Below are 12,833 nucleotides of genomic sequence, written 5' to 3'. Positions count from 1 at the left end.
CAGGTCATATCAACCAATTATGGACGAGTTCTCATTTTAACAATTGTTTATGATTAGGCAGACTATTTTAATAGGTAACCAATCCCTGGGACTCTATTCTTATGTGAAATGTCACTAATAAACCCTGCGTTTTTAAGGCCCCTGGATAAAGCTATAAATGTGTACCATAGATTTTGTTACCCCAGGAAAAAGTGGAATAAAAAATGTGTACTCTGAGGACTTCTAGTGGGTGACCAAACAAGGTGACCACAACTCGAGTCCTCTGGAGGGGAGGACAGAAGACTTGAGGGTACCCGGCAACCTTAACACTGGTGCCACTGGACATTCTTAGTAAATATATAATAATTTGTGTGATTAATAGCAATAAATTTATATGCAACCTTCTAAAATACTGACCTGCGTCCCAGATGTTTTGGGATATTGTTCATCCCTGCTGTAAATATTGATTGCTGTAGCTTGCTTAACCTTGGGAAGTAATGTTAGAGTAATATGTAAGTGCTTAGTATCTGTTCTCCATATGCTGGTGTAGGGCACTTGCATAATGAATAATGACTTTTGTTATTTTCAGTATTTAACTGATTTTTTTCTTTTTTTTACTTTATTCTGTAGCTCACTGGGACATTAATACAAGCTGCCAAACGAATACAGATCAATGTATATATCAGAAAGATTGAAAACTTCAAGTAAGTGTTGCTTAAACTCCATAGCAGTCTGCAATACACAGGCATAAAATGATGGCCTATCATACTAAATACAAATCATAGGACTCACCAAAACAGTTAACATATAGTAGTTGCTTTTAATTTGGGAGTAAGTACTAAAACTTATAGAATTTTTTGTGACCCTAGGCACGTGTGACCACATGTATAATCATTATTGTAATCCCCATATTTCCTACACAGCCTATACTTTACCAAATACAGTTTCTGGTTGTTTGTATTGGTTATTTTCTTCATAAATGGAAAGAGTCCACAGCTGCATTCATTACTTTTGGGAAATTCAGAACCTGGCCACTAGGAGGAGGCAAAGACACCCCAGCCAAAGGCTTAAATACCTCTCCCACTTCCCTCATCCCCCAGTCATTCTTTGCCTTTCGTCCCAGGAAGTTGGCAGAGAAGTGTCAGAAGTTTTTCAATAGTCTCTTATGGAGGGTAGTACTCTTTGGCATGGGACTGGAGTTTTAAGTAGTCCTGTCAGCCTCTCAGTGAGAGCATGGATGAAAGTTAGAGTCCGAAGATGCAGGGTGAGTCTTTCTGCGAAACCATCCCGACTCATATTAACAGCTCCACAAGCAATCAGCGTTGACAAGTTTTGCTGCCTGCTTTCTTCTGTCAAGTCCATGGCAGAGGCGACGATACTATCTGTCACACTTGAAGGGCCGTGTTCCTGTTCCACAGCATAGATTCTGGTAAGATCGTTTCATTTTCTTTCTTTATGATTGCCTGGTATTACAAATGTTTTCCCGAGAGGCTACCACCTTGCGGGACTAACTATAACTCGGGGTCTCAGTGAGGCTCCTTTTGTATCTTGGAATCAAGAGTTAATATCTCCTGTGGGGAGTTATTGAACAGGGGGGGGGGGTTAATTATGTTTATGTGATTCGACCTGCTTATATGTGGTGTTACTTGGGCTCTTGGCTAGGAACATAATGGCCTTTGGAAGTGACGCACCCTTTACGATTGAGCATGCTTTTTCTGGACCGCACGTGCACCTGGTGACCGGGCGTGGTCACATTTGGACTCTCCATTTCCGCATTTCTGGTCCACTGGTGTTGGGTCCTAGGAAGTGGTGAGTGCCCCAGCCAATGTGGGTGTCAGATGCCTTTTCTTGTTTGGTCCGTTTTTTGTATTCATTATCCCAGTTATGGAGGATTCTGATAATGGGGAGATTAACGTCTCTGACTCAGAGTCTATTTCTCATGAGGAATACGAATTGGCCCGGGTGATACATGCCCTTCAGTTATGTTCAGAATACCATTTTAGAGTTTTTGCTTATCCTTCTCTGGAAGGTGGCTTGTTCCCCCCCACCCAGACGTTATGGCACGTTTTCACATGTCCATTATTATGGCGCTGGTGCATCTGCAGCTACCAGAAGTATGCTTATGATATTGTACGTGTTCTGTTGACCGGGGCTCTTTAGGCATGGGATGGCCTGCTCAGCTATCGGGGGGGAACGACTGTCCCTGAGACTTCAGGGGGTCAACCTTTAGGGTCGGGGTCGTCTTCTGCTCCGGCAAGGGTATGCTGTTAATTTTGTTATAGACTGGCATGCCTTCGTGTCCTTTTGAGGCACGTTCTGGCATTGTTGGAGGATCCCATCCTTAACGGATACGGGAATTCTCAGTCTTCTACTTCGAACGGCTTGCAGAATTAGCTATATAAAGTAATCTTCTTATAGCCTTGTTTATTGAGTATCCTTTCTAGTCCTGAGCTGAAATAACATGATCCCGGTCCTGCGGGTGTATCTGTTCTTCTTGGGCGATAACCTAAGGGTTGCCTTAGTTTTTATTTTATCCGGTTAGGATGATTTTTTTATTTGAGCTCATGTTTATGTATTTCCTTTCGGGAATTTTTTCTGGAATCGATACTCGCGATTTTTGATCAAACCGTTTACTTCTACGGAAGTTTGTTTGATGTGAGGACATTTTAGTCGTATGTTTAAAAAAAAAAAAAAAAGATTTTTCTGTCTATTCCCCATCACTGGGGATGACTGTTTGTGGTCTTGACAGTATCGACCCTGACTTTCAGGCTGGTCCTGATTGGGTTTGAACCCTTCTGTCTTGCGGCCTATTTCAGACACGTGGCGCCTGTTCTGCCTGGCTGGTCCGGTTGAGACGCCGAGTGTTCACATTATTATTTGTGTTATTCAGCTAATCATTCTGTGAGGGTCCGTGAGGCGTGGGGGATTGGTTCAGTACTTGTTAGCCCCTCCAGCTGGTCGACTAGAACTCGTGAAGTTCCGCTGTGACACACTCTGTTTTCCGTTATTTCGTCGGAAAGAGGAGTGTTTCCTTCCCTGCGTGGGTTGGGAGGTGGAGGACTCTGAGCCTCCTTGCCGCCGGCCATGACAGTCTTGCCTTTTATGGGCTCCTTGGTATTGTCCTTTTTGGACTTGTTCCTTTTGAGGTTCTCTTCCCTCGGGTCGAGATTTCTGGGCCTTGTCTGTTTCTCCTTAGCGGTTTTAACCGCTTTATGGGGAGGGCTGTGTGGTTTTTACTTATTCGGGAGTTTGTTTCCCTATCAGGGACGTTAGGCTATGTTGTCTCCTTCTCCGAGCTTCGCTTGGGGTTTTTGTTCTACCGGGGTTTGGGATGCTCTGCATTCTTTTTCCTTGGGTGTGGTCCTCCGGTTGCATACTCTGAGGAGATATGGAGACTTGCCTTTGTTCTACTCACTCTTCGAGTGACTTTGCTCCTCAAGATTATCCCTTGGTCTAGAAGGCTTGACACGCCTCTGTCGTGCTCCAGCTCCTTTTTGGAGTGTTATATATATAAACACACACACATACGCCATTTTATAATACTAAGTCGTTTTTCTTCATTTTATATGCAATTGTGTAGATTTGGAACCCCCTAGCAGCTGCTAAACCCCATAATTGAATCTGTATACCTTCATATTAAGATCTTTACTTACAGAGTTACACAGTGTCCTACTCGCTCATGCTATGTTTGTTGGGCTGGCTATACACATGTGGTATGGGATCTCCTGATGACATCACTGCTGACTGCTCATGTGAAAGCTATGCCGAGCCTTTTAAAAGCTTGTGCTTGTTCCCAGCAGTTGCGACGAGTCCAGAGAGCAATGAGGCATGACAATGGATGGACAGTGCGAACATGTAGAGCACACACTCCCACCCCCGGCAGACAAAATATTCAAATGAGCTGTGTCTGCAATGAGCTATTCATCCGTAACAGCACTGAAGCTGTATCTCTGTCAGAATCTCACTCACAGCGTTTTCAAATCAGATCTCTTCTGCTAGTGCTGTGTTGTGCTGTGTATTGCAGGCTGTTTATTTGCAAGAAGAGACAGCACAGCACTAGCAGAAGAGATCTGACTTGAAAACGCTGTGAGTGAGATTCTGACAGAGATACAGCTTCAGTGCTGTTACGGCCGGAATATGAATAGCTCATTGCAGACACAGCTCATTAGGGAGTGTGTGCTCTACATGTCTTGCAGGGGTGGGAGTGTGTGCTCTACATGTCTTGCAGGGGTGGGAGTGTGTGCTCTACATGTCTTGCAGGGGTGGGAGTGTGTGCTCTACATGTCTTGCAGGGGTGGGAGTGTGTGCTCTACATGTCTTGCAGGGGTGGGAGTGTGTGCTCTACATGTCTTGCAGGGGTGGGAGTGTGTGCTCTACATGTCTTGCAGGCGTGGGAGTGTGTGCTCTACATGTCTTGCAGGGGTGGGAGTGTGTGCTCTACATGTCTTGCAGGGGTGGGAGTGTGTGCTCTACATGTCTTGCAGGGGTGGGAGTGTGTGCTCTACATGTCTTGCAGGGGTGGGAGTGTGTGCTCTACATGTCTTGCAGGGGTGGGAGTGTGTGCTCTACATGTCTTGCAGAGGTGGGAGTGTGTACTCTACATGTCTTGCAGGGGTGGGAGTGTGTGCTCTACATGTCTTGCAGGGGTGGGAGTGTGTGCTCTACATGTCTTGCAGGGGTGGGAGTGTGTGCTCTACATGTCTTGCAGGGGTGGGAGTGTGTGCTCTACATGTCTTGCAGGGGTGGGAGTGTGTGCTCTACATGTCTTGCAGGGGTGGGAGTGTGTGCTCTACATGTTCGCAATGCTCTTTTAAAAAGGGCGTCCTGGCAAAATCTGGATATGCAGTAATATCGAAGTTTCAGACACTGCTTTATTTGAATAAGGAACACCGCTCCTATTTAGGCTCCCCAGTCTGCCGCCCTCCCCAATCTAATGAAGAAAAGAAAATTCACCCAGACCGGCTCCAAAGGTGGTAGATAAAAAACAAAACATTTTTTTTTTAAATGTCCATAAAACAACTCACAGACCACTGGCAAGGAAAACCCGCCATATTAAAATTCAAAAAATGCTACAACCTCGGCCCTGCTGACAGCTGTAGAGTCTGTTCCCTAGACAAATAAATCTAAAGCCATTTTTCATTAATTCATTTTCCATCAATGCATATTTTTCTTATAATCAAGCAGGCTTACTTGCTCTATCTGTTTCTGTATTACGTGTAATATCGATTTTATCAAATATTCTCCCGATTACTTCCCTTATCAATCCTGTAAGCAGGTTATCCATATGCTTTACACAAGGAGATGTAAGATTGTTTTACCATAGCACATATATTTACCTCTATTTGTTCTGATACATATTAAAAAAAAAATTTTTTTGCAGGGGCTCCACATATGTGGAAGTAGGCCGATTTCGATTTAATTCAACATTATTTGTATCAAAACAATGGGGTTTGGAATCTTTTCATTTTCACTTTGAAATAGTATTGGAACAGGCTGTAACTAGATAGTACAAACAACACTATTAGCTCTTATCTAACAGTCCATTATAAAGATATCTGTACAACTGCTGAGTGCTCCTTATGCTGCTTCTTTGCATGCACGTACAGGACTATTACACGGCTCTTTAAGTATTAATGAATTTAGACAGGTTTACTTTCTAATTTGAATGATATATATATGCATCCAAGCATTTAACTGAAGAAAGGAGTAATGAGTATAGTTGCACTCTCTGCGCTTTATTTAGTGAGACGTAAAATAAAATAAAATATTTTGTACTAATACTGTTGTTAATAGAATCCACTGCGGTATAGCAATATAACCAAATGCCGTATTAAGAAGGATTTGGAATCTTTCCGGTTTTCCGTTCTAGGCTGTGTTTAGACTCCTATAACTGCCACTATATGTTGATTTTATACAGGTCCATCATAAAGTGACCAGTGTAACTGCTGAGTTGCTAGCTCTCTGTATGCACGTACAGGTCATTCAGTGAGCATTTTAGGCACCATTACATTCATATAATTGTACTAATACAAGGTGTATATATATATGCATCCAAGGACTCAAATGAAGGAATGTTACAGACAAATGAGTATAGCTTTATTTTTGAGGACAATAATAAGCTAGACGTAGCAATCTGTAATTAATGCTGATGTTATAATTTTAAACTAAGAAATTGTTGCGTTACAGCATTATTTTCGATCGACATATTGAGAATAATTGAGAATTAACTGTGGTATAGCTCTAATGCATTGGCATTTGATGTAAAATGTTGCAATATTTTCGATTGGCATATTGAGAATAATTGAGAATCAATTGTGGTATAGCTTTAATGCATTGACATTTTATGTAAAGTGTTGCAATATACTTATGTATGTTTTTGTAAATGTTGCTGACCTAAATAAGAGTTTATTTCGCGACAGCATTACACTTAGAAACTCACGCTGTAAATATGATAAAATACATCAGTTATGTCTCGTTACATGTAGTAGGTGGCCATGTAATATTATACCCAGTGACAGACGTAGCAACAGATGATGTTGGTCATTATGTATAATGAAGTGAGTCACGTGTCGTGGAATTGTCAATTCATATTGTGAAAGTATTACGATTCATTATGCATGCACCTGTACCAATTGTTTTAAATAGCCTCGGCACCTGGACGTTGACTATGATTACGGGGTTTACCTGAAACGTGTCAGTGACGTCAGCAGGGCCGAGGTTGTAGCATTTTTTTAATTTTAACATGGCGGGTTTTCTCCAACATTGGTGTGTCCGGTCCACGGCGTCATCCTTACTTGTGGGATATTCTCTTCCCCAACAGGAAATGGCAAAGAGTCCCAGCAAAGCTGGTCACATGATCCCTCCTAGGCTCCGCCCACCCCAGTCATTCTCTTTGCCGTTGCACAGGCAACATCTCCACGGAGATGGTTAAGAGTTTTTTGGTGTTTAAATTTTACAAATTTGATACTTTTGCTTCTTCGGAGGCTATTTTTGGGAGAAAGGTTTTGCAAGCTGTGGTGCCTTCCGTTTAGGTGACCTGATTTGCTCCCTCCCTTCATCCGTGTCCTAAAGCTTTGGTATTGGTTCCCACAAGTAAGGATGACGCCGTGGACCGGACACACCAATGTTGGAGAAAACAGAATTTATGCTTACCTGATAAATTACTTTCTCCAACGGTGTGTCCGGTCCACGGCCCGCCCTGGTTTTTTAATCAGGTCTGATGAATTATTTTCTCTAACTACAGTCACCACGGTATCATATGGTTTCTCCTATATATATTTCCTCCTGTCCGTCGGTCGAATGACTGGGGTGGGCGGAGCCTAGGAGGGATCATGTGACCAGCTTTGCTGGGACTCTTTGCCATTTCCTGTTGGGGAAGAGAATATCCCACAAGTAAGGATGACGCCGTGGACCGGACACACCGTTGGAGAAAGTAATTTATCAGGTAAGCATAAATTCTGTTTTCCTTGCCAGTGGTCTGTGAGTTGTTTTATGGACATTTGAAATAAAGTTTTGTTTTTTATCTACCACCTTTGGAACCGGTCTGGGTGAATTTTGTTTTCTTCATTACTTTGTTCACAAGGATACCCACAGGGCATACAACGTCGAGTAGGTGAATAAACAGCACAGTAATTCCAGTGGGACTGCCTGGAGGAGCAGCAATCTGTGAACCGGTCAGGTGAGACGCTGAGTGACGGCTCAGCTTTTAGCGTTGTATAAGACTGTTTTGTGATCGTTTGCTTGTAATAATGCAACTACTCCATTTGCCAATGTTATACATGTAAAGGAACGCTGGACTATACTGCACTCAGGTGGAATCTATGAATGTACTTGGCTATGGTTTACATTAACGTTACACACCGCTTTCAGTCTCATATGCCTAAGGTATGCTAAGCGTTAGCTTTGCTTTTGTTTCTATGCCCTCCCCAATCTGCCGCACTAGGCCCTTGCCTTGTCGGCCTAGGCAGTAATACGCCCCTGGCAATACCTATTTGAGGGAGCGCTTGGTTTAGCACCTCAGTTCTGTGGGGGTGACGAGTTTACCCCATTTCGTCCTTCCCTAGGGGTTGGTGTTTGGGGTCCTTTCTGTTCCCCTGTTTTTCAGACCTGCCTGTTGCTTGGGCTGGTCCGGTGTGGAGCAGGATCTGAGATATGTGGTCGTCCTTGGGCCTTTTAAGGTTTGGTGAGCCGTCTTGAGGTTTTGTGCTTTCTCTATGTTCACTATATTTGAGAAGGACTGATGGCGTTTGGATAGCCTGTGATGTGCCCACTGTTTAGTGGATGTTTAGCAGTCTGGCCATTAGGATTTGATATCTCTTTTCAGCTGCTCTTACTTGCTGGCAAGTATTCTTTTTCAGAGTCATCCTGGTATGACTAGCGTGTGGGTTGATTTAGGTGTTCACTTATCTGGGCTTGCTGCACGTGTTCAATCTGTGAATATTTCGATATTCTGAGTTATCTGTTACTTGAGGACTCTGTCTTCAGTTGTCTTTTAAGATGCAGTTTCATTGCATTTAGGAGAAGTTTTCTTCTCGGTTTCTGTTCCTGGTCTTAACCCTGTGGTTTCTGTGTATTCCGGGGTCTGACCTGCTGTTTTGGTCTAGTGGTGAGCTTAGTGGCTTCACTACCTGAAGGCTGAGAGTTTGCATACCCACTGTGGGTTCCGTGGTTTCTCGTTGCCTGTCTGTTTCTCTAGACCGTTTCAGGTCTCTGTGAGCTGGGTTCTCGGGGTTCCTTTTTTCATTTGGAACCGGTTGCACTTTATTTGGGGCTCCTTCGGGGATCCTTGATTTTTTCTTTCATGTTTTCTCCTCTTTTAGGAGTTTTTGGTGCTTGATCCCTTTCTCTAGTAAGGGGTGGGACGTTGGGGACCGACTGCTGGGCGACGGTGTTTCCTGGAGGCGGGTTGGCTCAGTCGAGTCCTTTCTGCGTTCTCTAGCAAGGTCTTATGGACTATCTGCGGGTCAGTGTCCATGGGGCCTTTTACTTTTTCTAAGCTTTATCGGCTTTGGACGAAGCATGGTTTTTTGGGTAGGATTTGTAGATCTGGTGCCCTCAGAATGGGCCGCCTTATGTGACCTCCCATTTTGCATTCAGTGTCCTCTATAGCTTGGGTATTGATTTCCCAAAAGTAATGACTGCAGCTGTGGACTCTTTCCATTTATGAAGAAAAACATAAAGTATGCTTACCTGATAATTTTCTTTTCTTCAGATGGAAAGAGTCCACAGCTCCCCGCACGTGTTTTTCTATGTGGCGTCTGTTATTTTTTATTCTACTGGAACCTTTTCACCCTGATATTTCTTCTACTGTTCCTTGTTCCTCGGCAGAATGACTGGGGGATGAGGGAAGTGGGAGAGGTATGTAAGCCTTTGGCTGGGGTGTCTTTGCCTCCTCCTGGTGGCCAGGTTCTGAATTTCCCAAAAGTAATGAATGCAGATGTCGACTCTTTCCATCTGAAGAAAAGAAAATTATCAGGTAAGCATAATTTATGTTTTCTATTGTTTTGCTAACAGAATAAAATAATTAAATAGTTTGCCAAGTAATTCTGAGCTTCCTTGTCATTAGTTTGATATCAACTGCAAAGAATGAATATATTGGGGCCGTTGCAATCAAAGAAGATAATTCTGTCCACACTTTATTTGTGTGCACAATAGATTAGTCATGTTCTCGTACGTTGTATTATATTATTACAATCAGCTTCTGGATGTACCTCTGAGATCGAACCTTTTGTATATTTCTCTCTGTGGGTTGGGTAGAAATGCGTAGTTCTCAGAGCTAGTGATTTCTCCTTACATTTCAAGTGTAAAGTTTGGTGAAATGTGTGTTATTTTTCATTTTACCCAGAACTACTGAAAATCTAAAGACCCTGTTCTTTCCTGTGATGTACCTTAATGAGGTAAGTACAAATAAATACTGTATTATGGAATAAAATATATACACATTTGTAAAGTATAATGTAGTGTGTACATATTTAAAGATACAAGTTTTTCCTGACTTCTGAAACTGACTTCTGATTCTGATAGTTACTCATGTATTTGGAGCCATCAAATGAATGCTGTCTATGCTTATGCTGGACCCTCTAAGTTGCCCAGCTCAACTCACTGTAGACCAGCAGCCAGTCTTTAACAAATATTCTTTTTATAAAAAATAACAATACAAAATGTATTAAAACAAATAAAATAGTTCAATACACTCAATTTACTACCCGTTTCTCGGTCTGTGGGAGTGTACAATATGGGTGTTTTATCAGGTGTACTAGTATTTGTATTTTTTTTATACGGTGCTATGTTTTATGGGGTGCAAAATCTAAGCTGAACCCTTTTGTAACTTCTAATGGTGCAAGTAATAATTATTTGTATGCCAATCACCATTATCCCAGGAGGGAATACAATGAGAGTATAACAATCTGCATGGAGAACAATGGGCACGGGAGCCACTAGGGCAGTGCTTCTCAACTCCTGTCTACAGGACCCTTAACAGACCAGAGTTTCATTATATCTTAACAAGAGCACAGGTGAAATAATCATCTGAAGGGTGAGAGCAGGCTTGTAACCATGGTTACTGATCAGCTGATTATTTCACCTGTGCTCTAGTTAAGATATAACGAATATCTGGCCTGTTAAGGGTCCTGAGGACTGGAGTTGAGAAACACTGCCCTAGGGGGTACTGGGACTAGAGCTCCAGCCCCGTGGCAGTAAAATCACAAATGTCCTTTAGTCCCAAGCAGCCCCTAGCTACATAATTGTGCAAGCAGTGCATTGTCACTATAGCAGTGTTACTTCTTAATATATGGGTGGCCATCTTGGAAAGTTTGCAGCCATATTTCCACAGGTAAGAAGGGCAGCACAGGTAAATACTGATATCTACAGAAAACAATCTGTTTTGTGTATGTTACTGGCTTCCTCCTTTGATAGGCTATACAGTAATGAAAATATCTGTTGTGATTGATGTTTTTATGTTGTACAGTTTCTTAAAAGTTTTAATAGTCTCAGCAGATAACACTGTTCTTGTTTTTCATCTTCCAGAGCATGGTCATTGATGATGACTCTGCTAAAAAACTCAGGTCGATACTTCTGACGGGCAGAGTAGTGGCCAACGTTCCTTTCATGATTATGGCCCTAGGAATTATATTGGGCATAATATTTATTGTACTGATTTGCCGCACAAATAAAACCAGGGAAGATGTAAGTACCAATTTATACCGTTTATGTAGTCTCAAAAATAATAAATATGATTTGCAAGTTTTAAAGGGATGCTGCTTTCCATCTAAAGGGGAGGAGAGTCCACGGCTTCATTCATTACTTTTGGGAAATAATAACCTGGCCACCAGGAGGAGGCAAAGACACCCCAACCAACGACTTAAATGCCTCCCCCACTCTCCTCAACCCCTAGTCATTCTTTGCCTTTCGTCACAGGAGGATGGCAGAGAAGTGCCGAAGATTCAGAGTAGTCTCTTATGGAGGGTAGTACTCTTCGGAATGGGTCTGGAGTTTTAAGTAGTCCTGTCAGCCTCTCAGTGAGTCCGGAGATGCAGGGAGAGTCTTTCTGCAAAACCATCCTGACTCATATTAACAGCTCCACAAGCAATCAGCATTGACGAGTTTTGCTGCCTGCTTTCTGCACTCAAGTCCATGTCAGGAGTGATGCTTCTACCTGTCACACTTGGAGGGCCGTGTTCCTGTTCCACGGCATTGATTCTGGTAAGATTGTTTCATTTTTTTATACATGATAACACAGAAGACAGGGTCACAGTGTGGCGCCTTTTATCTTATGGAATCAAGGGTTAATATTCCTAGTGAGAGGATTATTGAACAAGGGGGTTTATACATAATATTGTTTATTGTGTTATTGCTGTGTTATGTGAGAGATGTGGCTCTGGCAATGGGGGAATTTCAGGTTGACTTCTGGGAGTATTTGCACGACAGATTTTGGCGCGTTTTCTCCTTAGTGCAGGGGCGGTCCTGCGAGGCATCCTAGGTGACCGGGTGTGAGTTTTCACTTCCTCTGTTGATCAGTGGCATAGGAGACTAAGTGGTTTCTGTAGTCCGGGTCATAGGAGGTGGTGAGTGCCCCGGCCATTGGAGGTATAAAGGTGCCTGTTTTTTAAGCTAGTCTAGTCCATAATAAAAGTGCAAGCTATGGAGGACTCTGTTAAAGAGGGAGTACCCTCTAACACGTCAAAGTCTCATTCCTGTGTTTATTGCGAGGAGGTTCTTGTAGATCAGCCTGCTCAACTATGTTCCACATGCCTTGATAAAGTTGAGACATCTAAAACTAAGGGGATGTCTAGTACTCTGAGCCGTCCACCTCTGAGTGCTCCCCGTCCTGTGAGGTGGGTTCCCTGCTTTCATCTCCGAGTGCACATGCAGCACCCCAGGGTCCAACCATTACTCCTACCTGAGAGATACGTTGGCCGTCAGATTTAGTGGATCAACTGCAAACGGCAGTATCGAAAGTGATCCATGCCTTACCACATTCTGCTAAGCACAAGCGTAGGGCGTATCATGGCGTCCCGGCCCACGGGTTGTCTACACCTATGGAAATATCAGAGGCGTTATACGATGACGAGGCCCACTTGAGGTCGAAGGATGAGGAGGCTCCTTCTGGGTTGGAGTCCATGTCATCTCATCCTCTGGCTGCGGAGGAGCCTGACTTTAGGTTTAGGATGGAGAATTTGCGCTTTTTGCTGAAGCAAGTGCTTACTACTCTGGAGGTCCCAGAACCAAAGCTTCCGGAGCAACCTTCAACTCCTAAGCTTGATAAGGTATACGAGGACAGGGTGGTGCCTCAGACCTTCCCAGTTCCTGTTAAGATGGCTAATATTATTAAGAATGAATAGGAGCGATTAGGTTCC

General features: G+C 43.1%; 1 protein-coding gene across 1 annotated transcript in view; it reads left to right on the top strand.

The window, feature by feature from the left end:
* SCARB2 (scavenger receptor class B member 2) overlaps positions 1–12,833 on the top strand; it is a 365,930-nt gene that overhangs the window by 331,827 nt on the left and 21,270 nt on the right. The window contains exons 9-11 of the mRNA XM_053703403.1: positions 610–683; positions 9,824–9,875; positions 11,005–11,163. Of these exons, the coding sequence (XP_053559378.1) occupies positions 610–683; positions 9,824–9,875; positions 11,005–11,163 (285 nt within the window). The remainder of the gene's footprint in view (positions 1–609; positions 684–9,823; positions 9,876–11,004; positions 11,164–12,833) is intronic.

This window comes from Bombina bombina, chromosome 2 (assembly GCF_027579735.1).
Source record: "Bombina bombina isolate aBomBom1 chromosome 2, aBomBom1.pri, whole genome shotgun sequence".
Taxonomy (NCBI): domain Eukaryota; kingdom Metazoa; phylum Chordata; class Amphibia; order Anura; family Bombinatoridae; genus Bombina; species Bombina bombina.
Note: the sequence above shows the minus strand (reverse complement) of the source record. Positions and strands in the feature narration are given on the sequence as shown.